Consider the following 22,935-nt stretch of genomic DNA (forward strand, 5'->3'; position numbering starts at 1 on the left):
TAGTAAAGAGATGTAAAATATTACCATTAGATATTCCTAATCAAATACCTAATTCCTAATCAAATAGAAGGTAAAGTTCTGGATGACCATGTATTTGTGACCTTAGAACATTTTAGACAAAACTACTAAATATAAATAATGGGATTGGCTGGTTGCTTCAAATTGCACTGGACAGAACGCAGAATATAAAGCATGCAAGTTTACAGTTATAAAACTATCTCAATCACAGGAAGAGGGAAGTGGAGTAAAGCAAAGAGATCCATATGATTAAACTATTACATCTGAGTGACTCTGGCATGTTGGTAGAAGCAGGATAATTTTTCACTCTTTCTGAATCTGCCACATAAAAACACAAAACAACAAGAGAGAGGAAGAAAAGAAAAGATCCAGACAAAGTGGAGAGGAGAACAAAATCAAGAAATCTCAGAAAGCAAGTGGCCATATTTTTAAACATAACTCACAGGAACCTAAGAGGGATTCTTGAAATCAGGAAAGTTTTCCTGAACTCCACATCTCATTTTAAAATTTCAGGAAAACATATTTCACATAAAAGTGAACAACATAAAAGCATCAAGGTCAAATCCAACATAAAGTTATTATAAATTTAAAACAGAGTAAGGAGAAGAATATTACCCCCAGAATCTCAGAAAGTAAGGCAGAAAAATATGCCCCCAAACAGATCACAACTGCAACCTAATATTTCAAGATGCTAAAACATTAAGAAAATTATTTATAATATGAAAGAGTAACATAAATTTAAATTAATAAAACTCATAAATGAGATGACAGAACTCAAGAAAAATTAGAAATGAAAGAAAAAAGTCATTTTAGAAATAAGATTAACTAGAGTAAATAAAATCAACACAGATGATGTTTTAAGCAAAACAGAATGTGGAAAAAAGGAGATTTTCATTTAAAATAAAGAGAATAAAAAATATTTCAGAGAAAGTGACTATTGATGATATGCAAAGATCAAACATACAGATAACACAAGTCCACACAGAAGCAAGGGGAAAAAAACTACGAAAATAATATTTAAAAGCACCTTCTGAAAATTAAAAGAAAAAAGTTTTTAAAATATACAATGGAAAAACACACCATCTACTTGAGAATAGTAACTCAGAATGACTCACAGTGATATGTATTCTGATCAAATTAGAATCTTTAAAAAAATAGGAAAAAGAATCCTTTGAATATCTAGAAAAAGCAGATAGATGATTTATAAGGAAACATAAATTATCAGACTTTGATAGCAAGGCTTTATGCCTGAACAAAATGAAGTAACATATTAAAGTTACTCAAGGAAAGAAAATGTGAACAAAGAATTTCATATCCTTCAAAACTGACTTAAAAATCAGGGGCATAAAACAAACAAACAAACAAAAAACAAAACAAAACAAAACAGGAATCAAGGGCACATATAAAATATGATCAATATCCAAGGACTGAAGGAATATTAATTCCATGACCTATTCTTGAGGAACCTACTAGAAAATGACTTTCAAACAACCAAAGTTACCAGGAAGACATGACATATAGACTGATGGTGATTAAAAACATAGTTACCTGTAGAACTAAGTTAATAAGGGCTATATGAGTGACAGTATAGCATGCACTTGTATGCTAACAATAGAGATATAATACAAGTATACAAAATGCCATCAGATTTTATAAAATGAGTAACTGTGAAATATTTTAATTCTCTTTTCCCCTGTGTCATTGAGAACAGAGAATATTCGCATGGAAAAAAGAAGCTGTAACTGACAAATTGTAATAGACACAACATTAAGTGGAAATCTTTAGGCTTAAATTTGAAATATCCAAAAGACTCATAGGTATGTTATCTTTAAATACATATCTTCCCTTAGTTCTGTTCACTGAAAAGGTCTAACAAAATGAGTATCCTTGCACATCCACATCATGGTCCTGAAATTCAATTTCTCACTAAACCAAACCAGGGCACTAAGTCTAGAGAAGAAAATGTACAAGATCACAATGGACCATCTCATAATATCAGACAGCAGGAAGCTCCTAAAAATTGCTGAGTCATATCAGAAGGACTCTGGAGCCAACTTGAAGAGGTTCTCACTGGCCAAAGATGGGATACTTTGGGTCTTAATACTAATAATAATAGTAATAATTACAATGAACTGAAATCAAGTAGGTAAAACCATGAGTTCATAATAACAACAACAATAAGAACAACAATAATAAACAGAAGAATCTGTCACCAGAGAATGATAAGGAATCAATTCATTATATTGAAAACCAATAACTAAAGCAAAGATTTGAGCATTTATCCTCCTTTTCCTTAATGAACTATGTCACTGGGAAGCAAAAGGTAGAGGAGAAGGATCTCATCATTAAACTAATACAAAATAAATAATATTATTAGAAGATCAGAATTTATAGCCTCTAGGAATGAATATAGGCATTAAGTACAGATGGCTATGAAGATAAAGAGAGAGAGAGAGAGAGAGAGAGAGAGAGAGATTTTGTACCTCCTATAATCATATGAATCAGCACAACTTCTACTGTTGCCAAAGAATCAAACTTGACTCTGGATCTGGATTTGCAAAAAAATTCAGAAGAACATGTTGAACTAAGGAGGACATTTCTGTGCAATCAGTAAAATGCAGACTGAGAAACTACAAGTCAAATGGCCTGGGTGCCTCAATAGACAAAATGTGAAGAAAAGGGACAGAGGACAAAACCACAGATTAAAAGAGACTTTAAAAAACTTACTTTAAAAATTAGACGAGACTAATCTAGAGTCTAAGAATGTATACAGAATGTATACAGAATACTAATACAGAATACTAATCTAAGAATGTATACAGAAGTGAAAAAAAAACACTATGAAGAAACCTATGAGGGCTAAAAGCAATGAAAACTGTTACTTGTAGAAGTGATGGCTGGCTCAGCTGTGGCTGGGATTGAGCCTTTGTAAAGAACCCCTAGAATGGCTAGCAAAGTCCCTTTCTTATCCTTTGTGGTGTGTGCCTTATAAAAATTCATTCAGTCATAGTTTTTATTTTTGTACAGTTTCTATGTTTTGTGTTACAATAAAATCACTTTATAAATATTAAGTCTTTATATCAGATACTTTTCATAAAGAAGAAACCCAGCCTGCTACCAGAGCTTTCGTGTTGTAATACTGATCACAAGAAGTCAATGGAAAGTTGTAAAGTGCTTGATGTGACACACTTAGAAAATACTCTGAAAGGGCAGCTCTAAGAACAACAGAAGAGTATATTATTCTTGCGCAGAAAAAGCAGTAAATTGTTATTTATAGGTATCGAAAAGAAGAAATCCTTGAGCTTCTATGACTGTCGGGCTTTTACAGTCATGTTCCAGGGATAGATAAGAAAGATAGAGTACATTCCACACATTATTCATTTTTAATCAATTATGTAATCTGTAGACAACAAACTCAAGAGTTTATAAATTATTGAGGAAGGGAAAGAGTGCACTATATCTTCAAGGGATTGAACTCTTTATGGTAGGAAGCCACAAAGCCAACCAAAATGACCTCATGGATATTTAATAATCCTCCAAATTACATATGATTAAATGTTCTGAGCTCATCATTTACATACATACACACACAAAATGCCAAAGATAAAAGATAAACATTATACTCCATGATACATGGTCATTGATTTCACTTCAAGACCAATAGCCATTATTCTTTGTATAAAGCCATGAAGTAAGAATATGATGCCCTGAACTCAAACCAATGTGCTGAAGAAAAGCAGACTGACCGGAGTGATAGCTTAGCTACCAAATGGTCCGTACTCTCTCTTTTTTTTTTTAATTAATTAATTTATTTATTTATTTTTTATTTATTTATTTTTGGGACAGAGAGAGACAGAGCATGAACGGGGGAGGGGCAGAGAGAGGGAGACACAGAATCGGAAACAGGCTCCAGGCTCCGAGCCGTCAGCCCAGAGCCTGACGCGGGGCTCGAACTCACAGACCGCGAGATCGTGACCTGGCTGAAGTCGGACGCTTAACCGACTGCGCCACCCAGGCGCCCCTTTAATTTATTTTTTAAATATTTATTTATTTTTGAGACAGAGAGAGACAGAGCATGAACAGGGGAGGGGCAGAGAGAGAGGGAGACACAGAATCCGAAGCAGGCTCCAGGCTCTGAGCTGTCAGCACAGAGCCCGACGCGGGGCTCGAACTCACAGACTGTGAGATCATGACCTGAGCCGAAGTCGGACGCTTAACGGACTGAGCCACCCAGGCGCCCCTTGATCCGTAGTCTCTTAAGTAGAATAGAAATAATTGTAAATGAGCATATATACAGGAGAAAAAAAAAAGGCACTACTGCTTAAATTAAGAATAAAAGGAGACAATTAGAATTAAATAGGAAGCTAGTGTTTATCAGTTTATAAAAAATAGAGGGAAGCACAACAGACATGGTTAACACTCCTCTCAGACACTACTCCTGCTCTGTTTGCCATAAGGTACAGAAGGAGCCAAGGCTGAAAACACCAACAGCCTTCCGTGGATCCCAGGACCACCCAGAGGTTTAATTTGGTGGCAAGCTTCAAACTGTCTTCACAAACTTTTATTAAAGCTAAAGAGAGCCAAAAGGAATGGGAATGTCTCCTCACCTTTCACTCCTATCTAGGATAACTTATATGCAGTTATGAAGGTAGAAAGAAAAACAATAAACAAATGGGTCTAAGAGACAAATCAGTTCCAAAACAGAAAATGTGGAAACAAACTCACTGGCTTTAAAAAATAAACTTTTGAGGAAATTTAGAAAGCTGTCTTGATCATTTCACTCACATCCTCCCTAATTCTGTCACCTGGCATGATCCAAAACTACTGTCTTCTTTCATCTGTCCCTCTCCTCTACTAACATGTATTCCAACTGCACTGGCATCCAATCTGGGCTCTCAAGACTTCATATCTGCACTGTTAACAGTGACTTCTTTCTGGCTTATGTTTTCATCATGGCCTAGTCCCAACCCTGACAAAAACTATATTTACTTCCGCTTCTCATTGCGAACTTTCCACTTCAATAAGATCCTTCTCCTGATGTTGCTAGCCCATCCCACACACACACCCTAATCTGCAGTGATAACCATGCCCACTCAGACTTTGCTATTCAAGTCTTATATGCCCTTCAAAGACTCCATCAAATCTCTCTTAATGATTTCACCAAACATTTCAGTCTACGTAGTTCTCGCTCAACTCTGAAATAGTATCATGCATTGATTCTATACAGTCTTTTCTTCCTCGGTTTCAAAGACATTTCTCTGGGCTGAAAGGATCTTAAAAAGTATTCAGCTTCATGCTTAAACATCCTCTACAGCTCTAGCAAGTGCTTATCCAGATTATGCTTGGATACTTCCACTAATTGTAGTTTTACTACCTCCTGGAATAGCTCATTCTAGGTTTCAACAGCCCTACAATTACAAAGTTCTCCCTTATAATCAGCTTATATCTCTCACCATATAACTTCAAACTGTTAGTTAGCATTGTACTTTAGTACCTATACAGAACCAATTAAATCCCTCTTGAATAGTCCCAATAATCTAAGACTTTAAGAAGTTTGTTTCTCCAGTCTCCCATGACTCTCAAGATATATTTATACCATGTCCCTTCAGCCATTCTGATATCGTTTCTTCAACTTTATTCACTGTCCTACTAATTATATACTGCCTTTTGTTATTCTAATATTTTAGATATGTGCCAGCCCTCTTAAGGCCAATGACCAGACAATGTCAGGACTTCCATCAAGCCCAGAGAGTAGGGCAATTTTCACTATACCTCATCCCTTTTATTTATTTTTCTTTTTTTTTCCACGGTACTCAATGTGAGCTAGTCACAAATTACATGTTTAGTCAATTAGGCTTTGAAATATTCCTCTCAAATTATTTTTCAATGAATTGCCCACCATGAACTCCATCTTTCTAGGCATGGACCAGTTCCTTCCAAGAATTTTCCTTCATTATAATAAATGCAAAATTATCAGACTTTTTTTCTCAAAAAGAAATAGTATCAGGGATAGTACAATCTCTTGTGGAGGTCAAATATGCTACAAATATCCAGGCATAGGCATGGAAAAATACCACAACATGGAGGCATCAGAGGGAGCCTTGTGAACAATGACTGTGTGGCTTTGAAATTGTGTAGTGATATGTTTCACGAGCAAAAATTTTCATACTTTCAAATTAAGTCATTTTTTAAAAAATCATCCTTCTGAGGGGCGCCTGGATGGCGCAGTCGGTTAAACGTCTGACTTCAGCCAGGTCACGATCTCGCGGTCCGTGAGTTCGAGCTCCGCGTCAGGCTCTGGGCTGATGGCTCAGAGACTGGAGCCTGTTTCCGATTCTGTGTCTCCCTCTCTCACTGCCCCTCCCCCGTTCATGCTCTGTCTCTCTCTGTCCCAAAAATAAATAAAAAACGTTGAAAAAAAAATTAAAAAAAAAAATCATCCTTCTGATTTCCATTGCTTGCATGATGATATTCACATGCAGTATAGGAATAAGACCATGACATTTCCCTGGCTAGACAAAACACTATGTGTCCAGAAGTTTTAGACCAACCACTTTCCTTGATCCTCAGCTGACAACAATTGGTACTACAAGAGGTCAGCCTCTCTCTGGCTGGTTTTTTTTAGAACAATTTGCATCTCATTTTACTAATTTTACTCTCCAATTATTACTCTCAATCCATTGCTTGAATTATCTATTGCTCCATAAGGAATGACATTTCCTTTGGCTGAGAAACTAGCTGTATCCTACTACATTAGTGCCGATGAACCTCACCAAGTGCAAAGTGATGGCTGACTTGCCTGCTTTGGCAGGCCCACTGAGGAGGCACAGTGCCAGCACCTGCGGCAATTACTGACAGATTGGCCCAATTGCCACAGCTTTGATGGCAATCTGCATAGGATTATCAGTCATACATCAAACAGCCTCTCATTTCAATTCACCAAAACAAATGGTGTCACCAAATCTACCCACACAATTCTCTACTTTCAGTAACTCCACTGTTGAATTTCTCTGTCCAATCCAATAAAGCATGCCCGCCAAGCTCTGTAATGATGGATGTAGTCATTAGCATTTTAGTTTCTACATTGAACCTGAGGCCAAAGCATATGGTCAGACAGATGTTCCAGCAGTGGGCTCTATTTGATTTGCCATGTAGGTGTCCACTTATACTGGACCTTCAGAGAAGAATACTAAGTCATAAGTTACAGTCCAACCCTGTTTCCAATTCCTTTACATCCTCAGAATTTATAACATGTTCTGAAGACAGAACACTCAGAACATGCTTTATTCTATATTTCGGCATAGATTAATGATTAAAAATTACCCCCGAACCTAATCAAATAACTTCAAATGGACAAGATGGACAAAAATCCAGGTTAAGGTTCGCAGGCTATTACCACCTATGGCTTGATTAGTACTGCCAGAACTGAGGTTATTTGATAAGATGTATCACATACTTTTCCTCATGAATGGTTTATTGAGGTAAACTGTATATTCAGAGAATTGGATGGTTCTTAACATCTAACAAATGTATATGTACCCAAAGACCCAACACACCAATAAACATATATGAAATTAACATTACCCCCCAGCCACATCCAGTCTATTCTTATCCCCTACAGTCAAATACTCTTCTGATTTCTATCACCATAAATTAGTTGTGTTTCTTCTGGCGCTTAATATAAATGTAATCACACAGTTTGCATTCTCTTCTGTCTGTCCCCTTTCTGAAAACATAATATTGCTGAGATTTATCCATATTGGTACATGTATCAGTACCTCATTCTTTGTTATTGCTCAGTGGCATTCCATTGCCTGAATGAACCACGCAGTGTTTACCCATTCTCCTGTTAATGGGCATTGGGGTTCTTTACTGTTCTTGGTTATTATGAATAAAGCTGTTATAAACATTCTTTTACAGGTCGGTTTGTGAACACATGCCTTTATATCTCTTGTGTAAATACTTAGGAGTGGAACTGTTGTGTCATAGTCACTTTTTGCCACCATTACTTTACTATTCATATCAGGAAGCACTGCAATAAAAGGGCACTGCAATAAAAGGACTAAAACTTTTAACCTACAAAAATGTAGGTTAATTTTTCTCTTTCCTATAAGGAAAGTATCTGACACTTCTCAAAAACATAACCAGTTGTTTTTACTATTTTATTTCAGTATAAAATTGTCCATTAAAATTTCATTAGTGATCTTATTTCCTATAACCTATGTTTTCCCATAAGCCTTAAGTTACGATCCACAAATTCTCTACCACTAGGGGTTCCTTGAAAACAAAAAATAGCATAGTTCTAAAACTTGTTGGAAGCACTGAAAAACATCTGTTCAAGTGGGGGAAAATTGCAAATCGTAACCTGACAACAAATGTTGTGCTTGTATCTCGAATGCATGCTACTTCATTGAGTTTTACGATCAAAAAGGAATTTGGAAATTCTCTACAAGCGACTAAAGTCTTAGTACTCTAAGTCCCTTTTCCAACATAAATGAACTTCATAACACATTATTTTAAGCTATGGCCCAGAAAAGCTCATAATTTCACCATACCAGTAGCCTGTTGACACTAAACAGACTTCTAAAAACAGTCATCCATATTGTTCTATGCATCGGTAGTTCACTGAGCTTGTACAAGGAGGTTAATTTGGGGATTTTGTCATTGTTTTCTAAATGTCTAGAGTAAATGACCTAATTCTAAGACCCTGTAATTATACAATCTGAGATCTTACAGAAAAGAACACTCCCTAAAGATACATCCAGAACCACTATGATATACCTTATGAATTATCCTACATTAGCTCAGGTAACTCAGATGCTTGCTTTTCGTGCTCTGTTTTTTAATTTACCTAATTTGTGTCATTTTAAACAATAAAAATGATTGACATATCAATTGTAAGCTAAAGACAATAAACAAGTGAGAGATTTATTTTTTTAATGTATTTCCACACATAAATTATTTTAAATGTCAAACACTATCTATCAGGTTATTATGGTTAAAGCAGTGTTTTGTTTTTCCTTTAAGATAGAAAGTTGGCTGCTTTTCTTTGTTTGGGTTTTTTTTTGTTTTTGTTTTTGTTTTTTACCCCATACTTAAACATTTAACAAGTGAAGCTTAATACTGTATAATGTAAGTGATTTGGAAAACATAAAGGGTCAATTGCCATTTTTTAATTACACCTACATCGCAAGCGTAACAGCTACTCAATTATTCCATTACTTTTGTGACAGGATGCAATGACTTTTCATCTGGAGTTGCTTTCAATTGGGTCTCAGTACTGTCAGCAGATAGGTTAAGCAGTTGTTCTCATAATGATGCTTTATTTTAAGGGACCATTTTTACCCATACACAACTAATAAACAATTTCACATTCTTCCATCAAACAAAAAAGGTAATGAAGGCTATGTCTTAGGCCATCAAAAAAAAAAATGTAAAGACCTAGTTTAGCATTTTATAGCTGGAAGGGATCTTAGTTTCTATCCACATCTCCTTTTATAATTAAGGAACTTGAAGTCCAGAATAATTCAATGAATTCTCTACGCCCATACAATTAACTGGGTTGGAAGGGCTAAAGGGTTCGAATTAAGGTTCAAATTAAGAGTTGGGCCTCCTGATTTCTCGAAGTTGTTCTGCATCAAGCAAACATGACATTTATTTGTATGGGTTGGCTTGCAGATTCCTTATGGAATCAAGATTCTTTCTGCTTATTATATTTCTACTACTTGAAGCAAACGAAATTTTTTAAAGTTACTGGCCACATTCTGATTGACTCACCATATATTTATATACAATAACTAGTCTAGTTTGTTTGAAAACATCCCTCGACTAAGGAGTTGATAGTTTCAATGTTTCTTAAACGTGAAGAATGATTTACAACAATAACTTAAGGTAATTTAAGTGGTGTTACTGAAAAAGTAGAAAAGCTTTTTAAAAGAATAAGGTAAATAGGTACACCGCTGAGGAATTGGGTAATCTCAATATCAAAACAGAAGAGAAATGCAAACATTCACCTTAGGACATGTAAAGAGAAGTGGAGAAAACGGAAAGTAGAATAGAGGTCTCACAGAATATTTTTACCTCACATCTTTCTTTATAAAATGGCAGAGGGAATATTTTTAAAAACTGTAATGAAATGGGCCAATCCAGAAAGTAGGAACCAAACAATAAACGAGCAGTATTTTGACTGCAACCCACTCAGACCAGCAGAGCCAGAATGTCTTTGTTGCCACAAGGCAGCTGGTGTCTGAGCACACAAAACCCTTTTATTTCAATGTCACAATAAATCCTGGGGCATAAAACCAGGGGCAGGCTGCAGAGTTTGGTTCTCCAAGACAAGACAACATGGATCACAGCTAAAGTCAAATGCCAACTAATGTTCCCACCGAAATGGAAAAAATAAATAAATAACAAATTGATTAGAAAAAATGTCTAAAAACATTTTTTAAATTAATTGTTTAGGCTGAGAGAAAGAGGGATTCTGACTTGATGTTCAGCTGACAAAACAGACTGCACATTATACAATACCCTCTCCAGAAAGAATGATCTCATAATTCAGAATCTATAGGGGAAATCAGCATAATCACAGAAAAAAAAAAAAAAAGTAGGGGCATCATTTCCTTTCCACATATTCAGGATGATAGGCTGATACCAGCAAATCACGTGAATTATAAAAGTAGTAATCATTAGATTTATATGAGTACATCTGTTTAACATCCAAGTGGGTATGAGAATTGGATGAAATAACAAATTTATAACATCTAGCACAGTTTTAGGCCTTATACCAGATATGATTTCAATATTCATTTATTATAATCATGACCCCAACCTCCGGCAACTTCATGATTATTCTCAATACTAATTTCACCTCTCTGAGAATATGGTAAGTGTGATAAAATAAGTGCTGATATCTATGTTCAAGTCATTCTCAGGAATTTAAAATTCTGACTACTTAAGCCCCTTCTTTCATTCTGATGCAAACAGAACAAGAAATAATAATACAAGGGCTCAGAGGATATTATTACTTATATTTCTAGCTTCAAATATTTAGCTCAACAGTCATCTTTCCTACAGGACCAGGCTCCTGACTTTAGAGCTGCTCTTAGCCCTTACCCACCTCCCCCCACCGCCTCCCCTCACCCCATCACTGCTCTAGGATTGGTAGATACTCTCTGAAGGCAAGTCCCATTCCTTACTCTATTGTTTTCTGATTTTTTCAAAGCTCTTTGCATGTACCATTTACATTTCTCCAACATTATGCCAAATTGTAATTCATTAAATATTTACTGAGGATTTAATGTATGCAAAGCAAACGTCTTGACCTCAGTTCTCTGATTAACCCTTACACACAAAAGTTCTGGAAAAATGTAATTGGCTCTTTTCCAATTCACATTTCCAGAAGTTTCCCAAAGTTTAGTTAAAATATTTTAAAGAAATTTATCAGAATATGACCGTTTCTACTTAAGTACTATGCTCTTGTATGTTAATTTCTCAAAATATTAAATGAGGAAATTTTCATTTTTTTCCTACTTTGAATGGATTTAGAAAAAATTGTTTTTACAAGTTATACATAACATTAGAGAAACATTACTTTCCACTAGAAACAAACCCAAATACTTATTAAGGATATACTGTTCCATGTTTATTCATATTCCAATAATGGAAATACCTGAAATGAGTCTGCAATCAATTAAATCAAACCTGATGTGGTCTGAAGCGTTTGGATTTGGAGGAGACGTCTTCAGTGCATAAAGGTAATTTTATTAAAGCATGGGGATAGGAACCCTGGGCAGAAAGAGCTGCACTGGGGTTGTGACAGGTGACTGATTATATGCCTTCAGGTTGGGAGGGGGTTAGGGATAGAGAGTCTCTAAGGTATCTTGGAAACAAGGTTTCCAGGACCTTGAGGGGGCTAGCTATTGTTAGCTATCCTTAGGAACGGTTCATTTACTACTATCTAGTAAACCCTCAGCCATGAGTCCCTTCAGATGTATATCAGTGGGCCATAAGCTTGGAGTATGATTGCCAATATATATCTTGGGGGGTAGAGATGAAGGAAGCTTCCAAAGGAATTTTTATATGTTAAAGTAGACTTACAGGATCCTGGGGGGTTGGGCTGAGATTGCCTTTTGCCTTTAGCAAAGTATCAACATGGAGGTAGCTGGGGCTCTCAGAGGAATGCCACTCTGCCTGTCTCAAGGATTCGTAAATGGGACGTAAGTTGTAAGGATATTTAATTTCTTTTTCTGCCTTTGTTTCCCACATCAAAAGATGAACAAGAGAACTTGTTTCTTTCTCGCTCCCATTCTCTCTCTCTCTCTCTCTCTTTCTCTCTCTCTCTCTCTCTGTCACACACACACACACACACACACACACGCACACACACACACACACACACACACACACGAATAACACCACAGGCAGTATATTTGTGATTTTTTAAAAATCAAGTGTACCCTGTAGCTCAACTGCCAACTTGGCCTTACCTGCAGCCATAACTTGTTATGCACAGCATCTCTCCCTGTAGCAATACACTGAAATGTAGCGTTCTGCCCTGCATTGACCTCCACGTCCCCCAGACGGAGGAAATGAGGAGATTTATCTGTGAAGGCAGAAAAAAATTTTACTGTTTTCACATGAAGAAAACGTGCCATGTTACTTTTTCCCAAGAGAATAATGTGGTTAACACTTTTAACCTTTGGCCCAAACTAATATCGTATGGAAGAAAATTGAGTTTTCTTTGTGCTTACATACACAATCCTTCCCACAATTCTCTTTTTTTTCCCCTCAATAGCCCTATTACTTATTGCCCATAATTGCAGGAGCACTGTTGTATACAGCGAGAGCACTCAACAATTACTGCTGAAGGTCGGTCATAGCGTGTTACATATGGGTGATAATAAAACAGTTACAAGTCAAAGAAAGCAAAAGAGATCAAATAGGCATAAGCCAGAGCATAATGGAAAAGTATAATGAAAACATACAGTGATATCTAACATACTGATGAAGACGTGGCCATTGAACTATTAATTTACAATTAAGCAGTTAGATCTCTCTTTTTATTTTTTATTTTTTTCATTTCAAAAGCTATGATTCTCTAGTACTTCAAAGACCAAGGAAATATTTTTGTTTCTCTCAAATAGATCAGCATAACTGTTGCTAAATCCACTTCCTATCCATTCAGAGTTATAAGAAAGTTACCCAAAGACATAGCAGACCAACAAACAGTGGTAACTTTAGTCAAAACCTACATGAGTTATATGACTGTCAAATTAGTGTTCTCTATGATTACCTTTTAGAAATGAAGCTTATTCATGTTTTCCACTGAAAGTAAATATACACAGGAAAAGCTAACACACGGTGACTAAAAGCAAGTTCCTAGAGGCCCAAAGCACAATAAAACTGTTGTTGTCAATTTATATTTCTACTTGTTACTCCTGAGAGCCTTTCTTTCACATTTCTCTTTCAATAATTATAAATGAACAGTGGATGAAAACATCATTCTCATGTACTAATGGGCTGAAAGAATTTAGCAAACCAACTTGAACTGTAAGTGAGATGGTTTTGTCCTCTTTTTCTTAGAACATACTACATGGAATAAATCATTAGACCCTTGCCTGCTTGCTACCTCTGTCTTAAGCACCTCATTTTTGTATAGGCATCAAAAACCGAAATACTTGAGCTAAATGTGACCTGGAACTGTGGTTCTCAAATTGTGAACTCCAGGCCAGCAGCAGCAGCATCACCTGGGAAATTATTAGAGATGAAAATTTTCAGCACCACCCCCCAGACCTACTGAATCAGAACCAAGGAGGGTCACACAATCTGTGATGTGCCACCCCTGGTAGTGAGGCAGATGCACACTGGCATTTACCAAGCACTCACCAGGCACACAGCCTTGGCCCCTGGCATGGTGTCCCTCCACCCCCACCCTGTGCATGGTGCCTACAATGGCGAGAAAATTTCCACCAAGAGGATCACTGAACAGATCATCTAGAAGTCATGGGTCCTTTAAAATGCCGTTGTTGGGAGATATAGGTAAGCTCTGAATTTATGCCAGTGGTTTTATACCTGGCTCCACTGAATGTGATGTACACATAAATTTAGTTATACCACCAATGTGCATCTGAGATCAACCAATGTGCATCTAGATCAACCAATGTGCATCTAGAGACATAACAAAACAATGTATTACTAAACCGAGTCACTTTTTGTTTGCTGTCTATTATTTTGTTGTTTCATATGGATTAACCAGATATTTATTACCAAAACTTTAGTCTGAAGTTTGGAATAGGTGAACTAATTCATTCTCTTTCCTTCACTCCAACTTTCAACTGAGCAGATCACATAAGTTAGTAAGGTTTCTTTTAGTTTCCTTTCCGTTGAGCTCTGATTTGTCATTCTTCTTTACTTTCCTAGATTGTTTAATAAAACCAAAAGATGGGGTGCCTGAGTGGCTCAGTGGGTTGAGCGTCTCTCTTGATTTTGGCTGAGGTCAAGATCCCAGGGTCATGGGATTGCGCCCTGCGATGGGCTGCGTGCTAAGCATCAAGCCTGTTTGGGAATATCTCTCTCTCTCTCTCTCTCTCTCTCTCTCATAAATAAATAAATAATAAATAAATAAATAAATAAATAAAACCAAAAGATGGAGCATGTCTTATCTAGAGTTTCATTTACATCTGCATTTTGTTCTCAGTAACTCAATAGCTAAAAGAATCCTTTAATCTGTGTAGAATTAATTATAATTCTGAAAAATATTTGATTTGAAAATTCTAGAAATGCTTCAGTGTTCTTTTAAAAGTGAACAGAAGGTTAGGAGTAAAAACAAAAGAGACAGGTATGGCCAAATGATGAACAGTCAACGGTCACTTCCAATATAAGACAAGTCTTGAAAGGACATAGAAAAATACAATTCTTAATCACAACCTACCACAAGGATAACTCAGTACTTGGATGTCATCAATGGCAATATAACCACTCCTCCCTCCTGAGACTTCAGCTTCAAATATTACCTGTCAGAAAGAAACAGAAACCATTGGCAACAATCATTTTTAAGGAATTTTCACAGTAAAAGAAGAATAACTATAGCACACTTACAAAAATTAATTTTGAGTTTTATCAAATAAGAATTAAAGATATCTTATAATATAAGTCTTTCCAAATCTTGTCCGAGTAAACAAAAAAAATTACTGAGGTCAAGCAGCAAAAAAAAAAATTTTTTTTAAGCAAGTGCTATTATCCATTAGAACTCCTGAATGGGCTATATCTAGATAGAATGAATAAATAGCTACAGTTTCTCTTATTAATTTTCTCTGTTTTTGTTATTTATTTAAAATACGTTGAGCACCTAAAATGTACCAAGCAGTATGCTAACCAATCAAATGATCTAAGCTTTTAAGTGCTAAATTTTCAAAACCAGAGGCCATTCGATAGAGTAGAAGTATTCCAGGCAAAAGAAACAATATACAATGGAATAGAATAGAGCTGTGTGTTTGGGAAACGAAATGAATGTCATCTGACTAGTTACAAAGGTTCAAAAGGGAAGAGGTGAGATTAGAGAGCTAGGCATGGAACACCTTGAATACCATGGGACTAAAATCAGGAGTACATCCTGTCACTAATCCCATATTAATAAATATTAAACAAAAACATTTCCATGTTCAAATATAAGCTTGTGTTATAGAGTTGTGTTGTTACAACCAATAGAGAAACTTCATATAGTGTGACTTTTCAAGAGAAACCATATTTCGCATGCCACATTTCAATATTACATTTGACTATGGCCTCCCTTATTCATGGAGATACATAGATTATTTTTGGAGTATTCTGCAAAACATTTTAGGAAATGTAATGGAAGCTGATGTTTAAAGTAGGAATATATGTAAACAAGTTGATCTATTAGAAACATATATATGCCTATAAGGTAAAGGATGGACTAAAATAAACTGAGGCTGGAAATGCTCAGGTTGTATGCTACTAGTCATGTAAATAGACAGATGCAAAGAAAAAGGAGAGATAAAAATAAAACTAAGGAAACAGACAAAATAAAACTTATTGACTTGTTAGTTGTGGTGAAATATAGGTCAATTCTGGCTCCAGGATTGCACCACTAGGTGAATGATGCTATTGGAATCCCTAGCCAGGACTAGTGATGCAGAAAATGTACAAAGTTGAGGGAGAAATGACTAAGTACATTTCAAATCTGATTTGCCTAGGGTGCACATAGGGTACAGGCTTATGGGATAACAGGACAAACATATCTCAAATGTAAGAAATAGGTTCACAATAAACCTTTATTTTTTATTTTTTATATTAAATACAATTTATTGTCAAATTGGTTTCCATACGACGCCCAGTGCTCATCCCAACAGTTGCCCTCCTCAATGCCCATTAACCTTTAGATTTAGATGTGATCATGGAAGTAAGTTACAGATTTGAAAGTGAACATGAAGGGTGAATAAGATGGCACAGGAAGATGAAGAGGAGAAAACCACTGAAATAGAAGGCAACAATACAGCAGCAGCAGGAAAGCCAACAAAGTGTGATTCAGACATAATGATCAAGGAAAGAAGAGAAGTATCAGGAGGTTTCAGGCAGGTGAACACTCCCATCAAAAAGAAAAACAAAATTAGAAAGGGCCAGAGAAACTATAATAACCATAATTTTAAAATATCAGATATCTGTACAAACAATGGCATCTAGATGAACACAAATTTTAGGAGAGAGTCTCTCCAATGTGATTCCATGATTTGCAGCCATATCTCCTTTCCCATGGGCATTATTTGCCAATTCAGGGATCAGGGTACGGTTCTAGCTCAGCACAAACTTAGGGCCTCTGCTGGGCGAAGATGAAAACAGTGAAGCCTGTTGTGCAACATTCTGGGAAGTCTAGATAAAAAAAGATGTAGGAAGTGGCAAAAAAAAAAAAAGAAAGGTAAGAGAGAGGTCAAGAAAAACTGAATTAAAAAGTATTGCCAAGATGAGGCTAGGAAGACCCAGTTAAATAAATTGCTTGGGTTACATGTGATGACAATTCTATCACAGGCATTCTGAGTTCAACTTTCTGTTATATGAGGTACATTCTCTGTATTAATTCAGTCTGCCAAAGGATAAAGTCCTTGTTCTTTAGGGTTTGCCTTTCCCCCCTCCCCATTTTAATTCAACCTTACTTCACTTATTTAGCTAATAATCCAAGAATGTTGCTAGAGTAGCAAAAAAATTGATTGGAATCATTACCTTCAGTATTTCAGGTAATGGAGTGGAGTGAAAACAGCATGCAAAAACAGCCTGTTCATTCTGTTCCCAGGCTAGCCTCTTAGATGGGTGAAAGGTGACATCTGGTATGGCTTCCATCGCTCCCTTCTTCTGGGAAGCCCTGGTTGTCTACCTGACACCAAACATTAGACCTGGCCTGAGCATTTGCTCAAGCAAGCTTTCCATAATTAAGCTACTGAGATTTGTTTCCCCTGACTGGACACAGGAGCCTTACAAGGTGAGGGCTCTGTTGAAGTGATAAAGCTGATTAGATCCTTAGTAGTAAAGGAATCTGATCTTAGAAATTTCCTCCAGCTCTTGTTAATGAGGCAAAGACACACTTAGCAGGGAAAATGAGGTCACTAAAAAGAGAAACTTTTTTTTTTTTGCTATAATAAAGAACTGATTCTTTTGTTCCCTTTTAAATCAAGGCCCGAATCTATTGTCCAGAATAAAAGCTCAATTTCAACGAATTAGAAACTTTTTCTTGGGGAGTGTAGTAAACATGCACAAGCTTATCACCTACGTGAAGCAAAGGAAGTAAAACAATTGGAGAAAGTAAAACAAAGATAAACAGGAAATTAAAATAATTTAATGTTGGCTACAACAAAAGTGAAATAACCAACAACAATTAATTACACAGATATGTGGTCTATTTATAAAAATGTAGTTCTTCAAAAATGGCTTTCTCACTTTTTCTTTCTGTATCTTCTCTTTTCTTGGACTACCATTAAAGCAAATAAAACTTATTTTCCTGTGATACACTTACATAAATCTCACATATTAACAACATTGATGAGCTTACTGTTTGGTTTATATAGCACTTTTACACCTGTGACTATTTAATCCTTATAAAACCTTATAATGAAAGCTGCATTATATCCATGTTAAGGATTTGGGATTTGGCTCTAAAAGGTTATGTGATTTGCTCAAGAATTTGTAAACAGGAAAGTTGGGAGTCAAGTACAAGTTTTCTCACCCCCCAGGAAAGGGGCCTCTACCACAGCTGCTCCAAGTTATACGTCAGTTAATGTCTCTGATTCTCCCTTTTATTTCTTGCTAAGCCTTTGTTCCAATGCTTGGAAAGTGACATGACAATTGTTTTCATATCAGATACACTTCTATGAAATGTAAAACACTTGTGCACACACACAGGTGTGCACGCACACACACACATTTCTGTGTTCATAGATTAGCCATCTTTTCATTATGAAGTATTTCTCTTCCTGCAAAGACCCCTGTTCTACTTCTCAGCTTCACTTTATTCCAGTGAAGTCAGTAATTATGAGGACAAAGTAGGAAAGACGTAACAAAGGACAAGGTCCACACTAGGAATGGGTGGATGGGAGACAAAACAACCACCCAGCCTCCTGTGTCCCATTGCCAATGGCTTTGGGACCATAGGAGTGAGTATAGTATGAAAATAGGCAGAGTGTAATGCTGATGGAACTGCTACCTAGTCAATGTAATATCTAATCAACGTGCTATTTAAAATGATGTTAACCTTTAAAACTCTAACATCTTAGCATCTTAAAGGAAATTTGAAGCCCGTTTAAAGGAAATGCTCTCTTTTCATTTGGTTCTTTATCTTGAGACACAGTGTAGTGAACTTGATGGAAGAATAGAGGCTGGAGGCAGATTGACTCAGGTCCTTTCCTGGCTCCGCCACGTGTTAACTGTTATGACTTTGGTCCAGTTACTTGACTTTTCTTTAAATTGAGGATAAAAATAATACCAACCTTGTATGATTATGGTGAGGCGTGTGTGTGTGTGTGTGTGTGTGTGTGTGTGTGTGTGTGTGTCTCAGTTGGTTGGTGGGGGACACAAATAGGAGCATGATGATGCGTATGCTAGCTTAGGATAGTCTCTTGTATATAGTAAGTGTTCAGTAAGTATTGTTTTTTTAAATGTTTATTTTTGAGAGAGACAGAGACAGAGACAGGGTGCGAGCAAGGGAGGGGGGAAGGGCAGAAGAGAGAGAGACAGAATCCAAAGCAGGTTCCAGGCTCTGAGTTGTCAGTACAGAGCCTGACATGGGGGCTCGAACTCATGAGCCAAGCCACGAGATCACGACCTGAGCCGAAGTCAGAAGCTTAACCAACTGAGTCACCCAGGTGCACCAATAAAGGTTAATTATTATCAGCTCAGTCAGCCAAGCTTCTGTTCCCTTCCTTTAGTAAAACTGTCTGTCAAAAGTTACCAGAAAACTCCTAATTGATAATTCTTTTTGAATTTTTAAGATGCCTTCCTTCCTTCCTTCCTTCCTTCCTTCCTTCCTTCCTTTTCATTCTTTCTCTCTTTCTAGAGAGCAGGCGCACAAGTGGAGGAGGGGCAAAGGGGGAGGGAGGGGGAGAGAGAGAGAGAGAGAGAGAGAGAGAGAGAGAGAGAGAGAGAGAGAATCCCAAGCAGGCTCCATGCTCAGCATGGAGCCCAATGTGGGCCTCAATCCCATGACCCTTGGATCATGACCTGAGCCACAATCTAGAGCTAGACGCTCAACTGACTGAGCCACCCAGGAGCCCCTAATTGATACTTTCTACCATGACAGGATTGAGAATGATGAGCCTGCAAAAGGAGGAGGAGACTGTAGAAAGAAAAACAAAATTGTGTAGAAAAATAAAAGTGAGACGGACACAAAATGTCACAAAAGCCAGTAAAAAAATGTCTTAAGTGGAAGAGATGTCAGGACCTCATGGTTTGTGAGATCGAGCCCTGCATCAGGATCTGCACTGACAGCTGGGAGGCCGCTTGGGATTCTTTCTCTCCCTCTTTCTCTCTGTTCCTTCCCCACTCGTGCTGTATCTGTCTCTCTCAAAATAAATAAGTAAATTAAAAAAAATACCCCCTCATACATTTTGTAACTGGAAGTTAGCACTCTTTGACTGAAATCTCGTCATTTCCAAAACCCTTCAGACCCTGGTAACCATGATTCTAGTCTCTGCTTCTATGAGTTTGGCTTTTTTAGATCCCATATATAAATGGTATCATACTAAGAGTACAAACTTCCAGTCATTAGATGAATACATTCTGGAGATCTAATTTACAGCATGGTGATTATAGTTAGCAATGTTGTATCACAGACTTGAATGTTGCTAGGAGAATAAATCTTAAATGTTCTCACCACAAAAATAAAATGGTATTATGTGATGTGATGGAGGTGTTAGCTAAGGCTCTGGTGGTAATCCTTTTACAAAATATAAGTATATCAAATCAACACATTGTCTGCCTGAAACTTACACAGTATTATATGTCAATTGTATCTTAATAAAGCTGAGAAAAAATACTCTTTATATGTGCCACTGAGATTAGGAATGACCAAAGGAAAAGCCATCTGTATGAAACAACAGAAATGGAAACCATATTGGACAATGATGAAGACAATAGAGGAGTAGAGGTGAATATAAAAAATTTCCATAAGAAGTGTGCCTGAATTGGTGGGGAGAAATTTAACTAAAAAATGGAAGAAGAGGGATGCCTGGCTGGCTCAGTTGGTAGAGCATGTGACTCTTGATCTCAGGATTGTGAGATCCACATTTTGCCTAGAGCTTATTTTAGAAAAATAAAAAACTTAAAAAATTTAAAAAAATTAAAAATGGAAGAAGATATGGGATCAAGAGAAGTGTTTTATTTTTTTAATTATTATTGCTTTTTAAGATGGGAAACAAATGCTTAGAAATCGGTAAGGGTGATTCAATTTGGGATGAAATTTTTGAGTGTGTGTGAGAAAGAAATGATAACTGTCAGTGTGAGATAGGATAGGACAGGATCCAAATCATAGATCGTAGGAAGGGACTCGAGTTTTTTACAATATGAGGAGAGGGGAGATGAATTAAAATATGAATAAAATTGTAGGATTGGTAATTAAGGGATTTTCTATTACATGGCCTCAATTTTCTCAGCTATACGGGATGGGCTGGTAAAAAGAAGACTAGTTACAGACTGGAGAGTATCAAGTGGAGTGGAAAGGAAAGGAGGGCTAGAAAGGGAATGGAACAGAAAAACATAGTAGGAATTCCAGGAATCCTGCGGGCTCATTTGCAGTTGGTGACCACAAATTTCTAGTGATCCCGAGCTAATATGGGGTATGATTTTTAAACAGAATGTTTGTTCTAAGCTTATAAAAAATAGATTGAAAAACAAGCAAGCAAAGAATTTATGAAAATGGCAAATGTGATCAAAAAGATTATGATGAGATCAAATTTTGATATGATAAGCAAGTTGATGAATTGGCAAACGAAAGATGGCTTGATGATCTGGAGCTCACCACGAGGTTGATGGATAAGCTCTGTAAAATGAATGAAGGAAACAGGGATGAGCTTATGTTATGGTCAGAAAGTGAGACGCTTACATGCAAAGTTAGAATGCTTGTGAGATATTACACGATCCATTTAACCAGAGCAGCAGGTTAAGATAAGGTAGGCGAATGTGGAGATGAAGAAGCGAAGAATCTGTCAATGGACTTTCCATAAAGAAAGCAAAGTCATCAGGATGAAGGTGGGCTAAGGCAGTAGAGAGAAAGCAACTCTTAAAGATGTCAATGCTAAAGTTTATGATGAACAGAGCATGACTCAAGGTCTAATGGAAGAAAATAATGAGCATGATGGCATGTTTGCAGGAAAAGAAACTCAAAGGTGTAGAAGTGTTTCCTAACCTAATCCTAATTTACATGCTTTGAACTAATCCTAAATTACATGCAGATTAATATCTGCTCTGTAGGAGACTGGGAAGAAGTGTCCTCAGGCCAGAGCTACGAACGGAGCAAAATTATAATTACATAATTTACTATACAAATAAGTTTTTGAGATTCATCTCCCCTACTAAAATATAAAGTCATTGAAGACAGTGACTTTTCTTTTCTCCACCACATCAGTGAACCTACCACAAGAATCCTACTGAGAACTGAGGCTGGAAAGAGTTCCAATGTGCTACAAAACAACTAAGTTAATATAAGTGGATTTTAGTCAATAGTTTGCCTCATGGGGAAGTATGGAATAAGGTACTTAGTTCACTTTTACCTAACTCATAAAATTTTGTTGGCATAATAAAATGACTCTCCCTTGAAAAAGTTCCAGACAATTTTCCTAAGCTAATTTGTAAATCATGAAAACATAATTACTTCCTTTGAATAGTTAAATAATGCTGTAAGGAATAAATTTCTGGTTATAGGTCCCAGAAAATCTTACACTGAGTAAGTCAAATATCTATGTGGCAACTTCAAAATCTTGAATCTAGTTTCTTTTCAAATGTAGAGATACTCTATTTCTGTTCATACTTAAAGATTAATATACACATAAATGGCAGGTGATACCCAAGTCCAATGCATATTATAATGGTGTGTGGAGAGATAACAGATAGGACCGTGTGTGTGTGTGTGTGTGTGTGTGTGTATGTGTGTGTGAAAGAAAGCATATCTAAGCCCATACAGCAGCTTCCGTTGAATGGCAGACCCTATAACTATGCAAAAAGACTGTGTGTATTCAAGTAACAGAGTGTAGGTTTCAGAATGTCTGAAATCTTTATCATTTGCTCTCCCCCACTGCAGCTCCTCGTACAGGTACTGTCAGTCTGGAATTCTGCTTTCTAAACTAAAGGTTCACTCAGAGTGTTGAAAAAAAAGAGGTTCTCCACGTCAGACCTGTGACGGGCAGGCTGGTTTGCCTATTG

The 22,935-nt window shown here is 36.7% G+C and overlaps 1 protein-coding gene across 3 annotated transcripts in view; it reads right to left on the bottom strand.

Annotated features, from left to right (window-relative positions):
• Positions 1 to 22,935, bottom strand: part of PTPRK (protein tyrosine phosphatase receptor type K) — a 425,704-nt gene that overhangs the window by 263,976 nt on the left and 138,793 nt on the right. For 2 of the 3 annotated variants that reach the window (XM_049652962.1, XM_049652963.1), the window contains exons 3-4: positions 14,948 to 15,029; positions 12,504 to 12,619 (exon numbers count right to left, since the gene is read on the bottom strand). In XM_049652962.1, the coding sequence (XP_049508919.1) occupies positions 12,504 to 12,619; positions 14,948 to 15,029 (198 nt within the window). Of the gene's footprint in view, positions 1 to 12,503; positions 13,947 to 14,947; positions 15,030 to 22,935 lie in introns of those variants that run through there. The other variant, XM_049652961.1, reaches the window with a different exon arrangement.

The sequence above is a fragment of the Panthera uncia genome (assembly GCF_023721935.1).
Source record: "Panthera uncia isolate 11264 chromosome B2 unlocalized genomic scaffold, Puncia_PCG_1.0 HiC_scaffold_24, whole genome shotgun sequence".
Classification (NCBI taxonomy): Eukaryota; Metazoa; Chordata; class Mammalia; order Carnivora; family Felidae; genus Panthera; species Panthera uncia.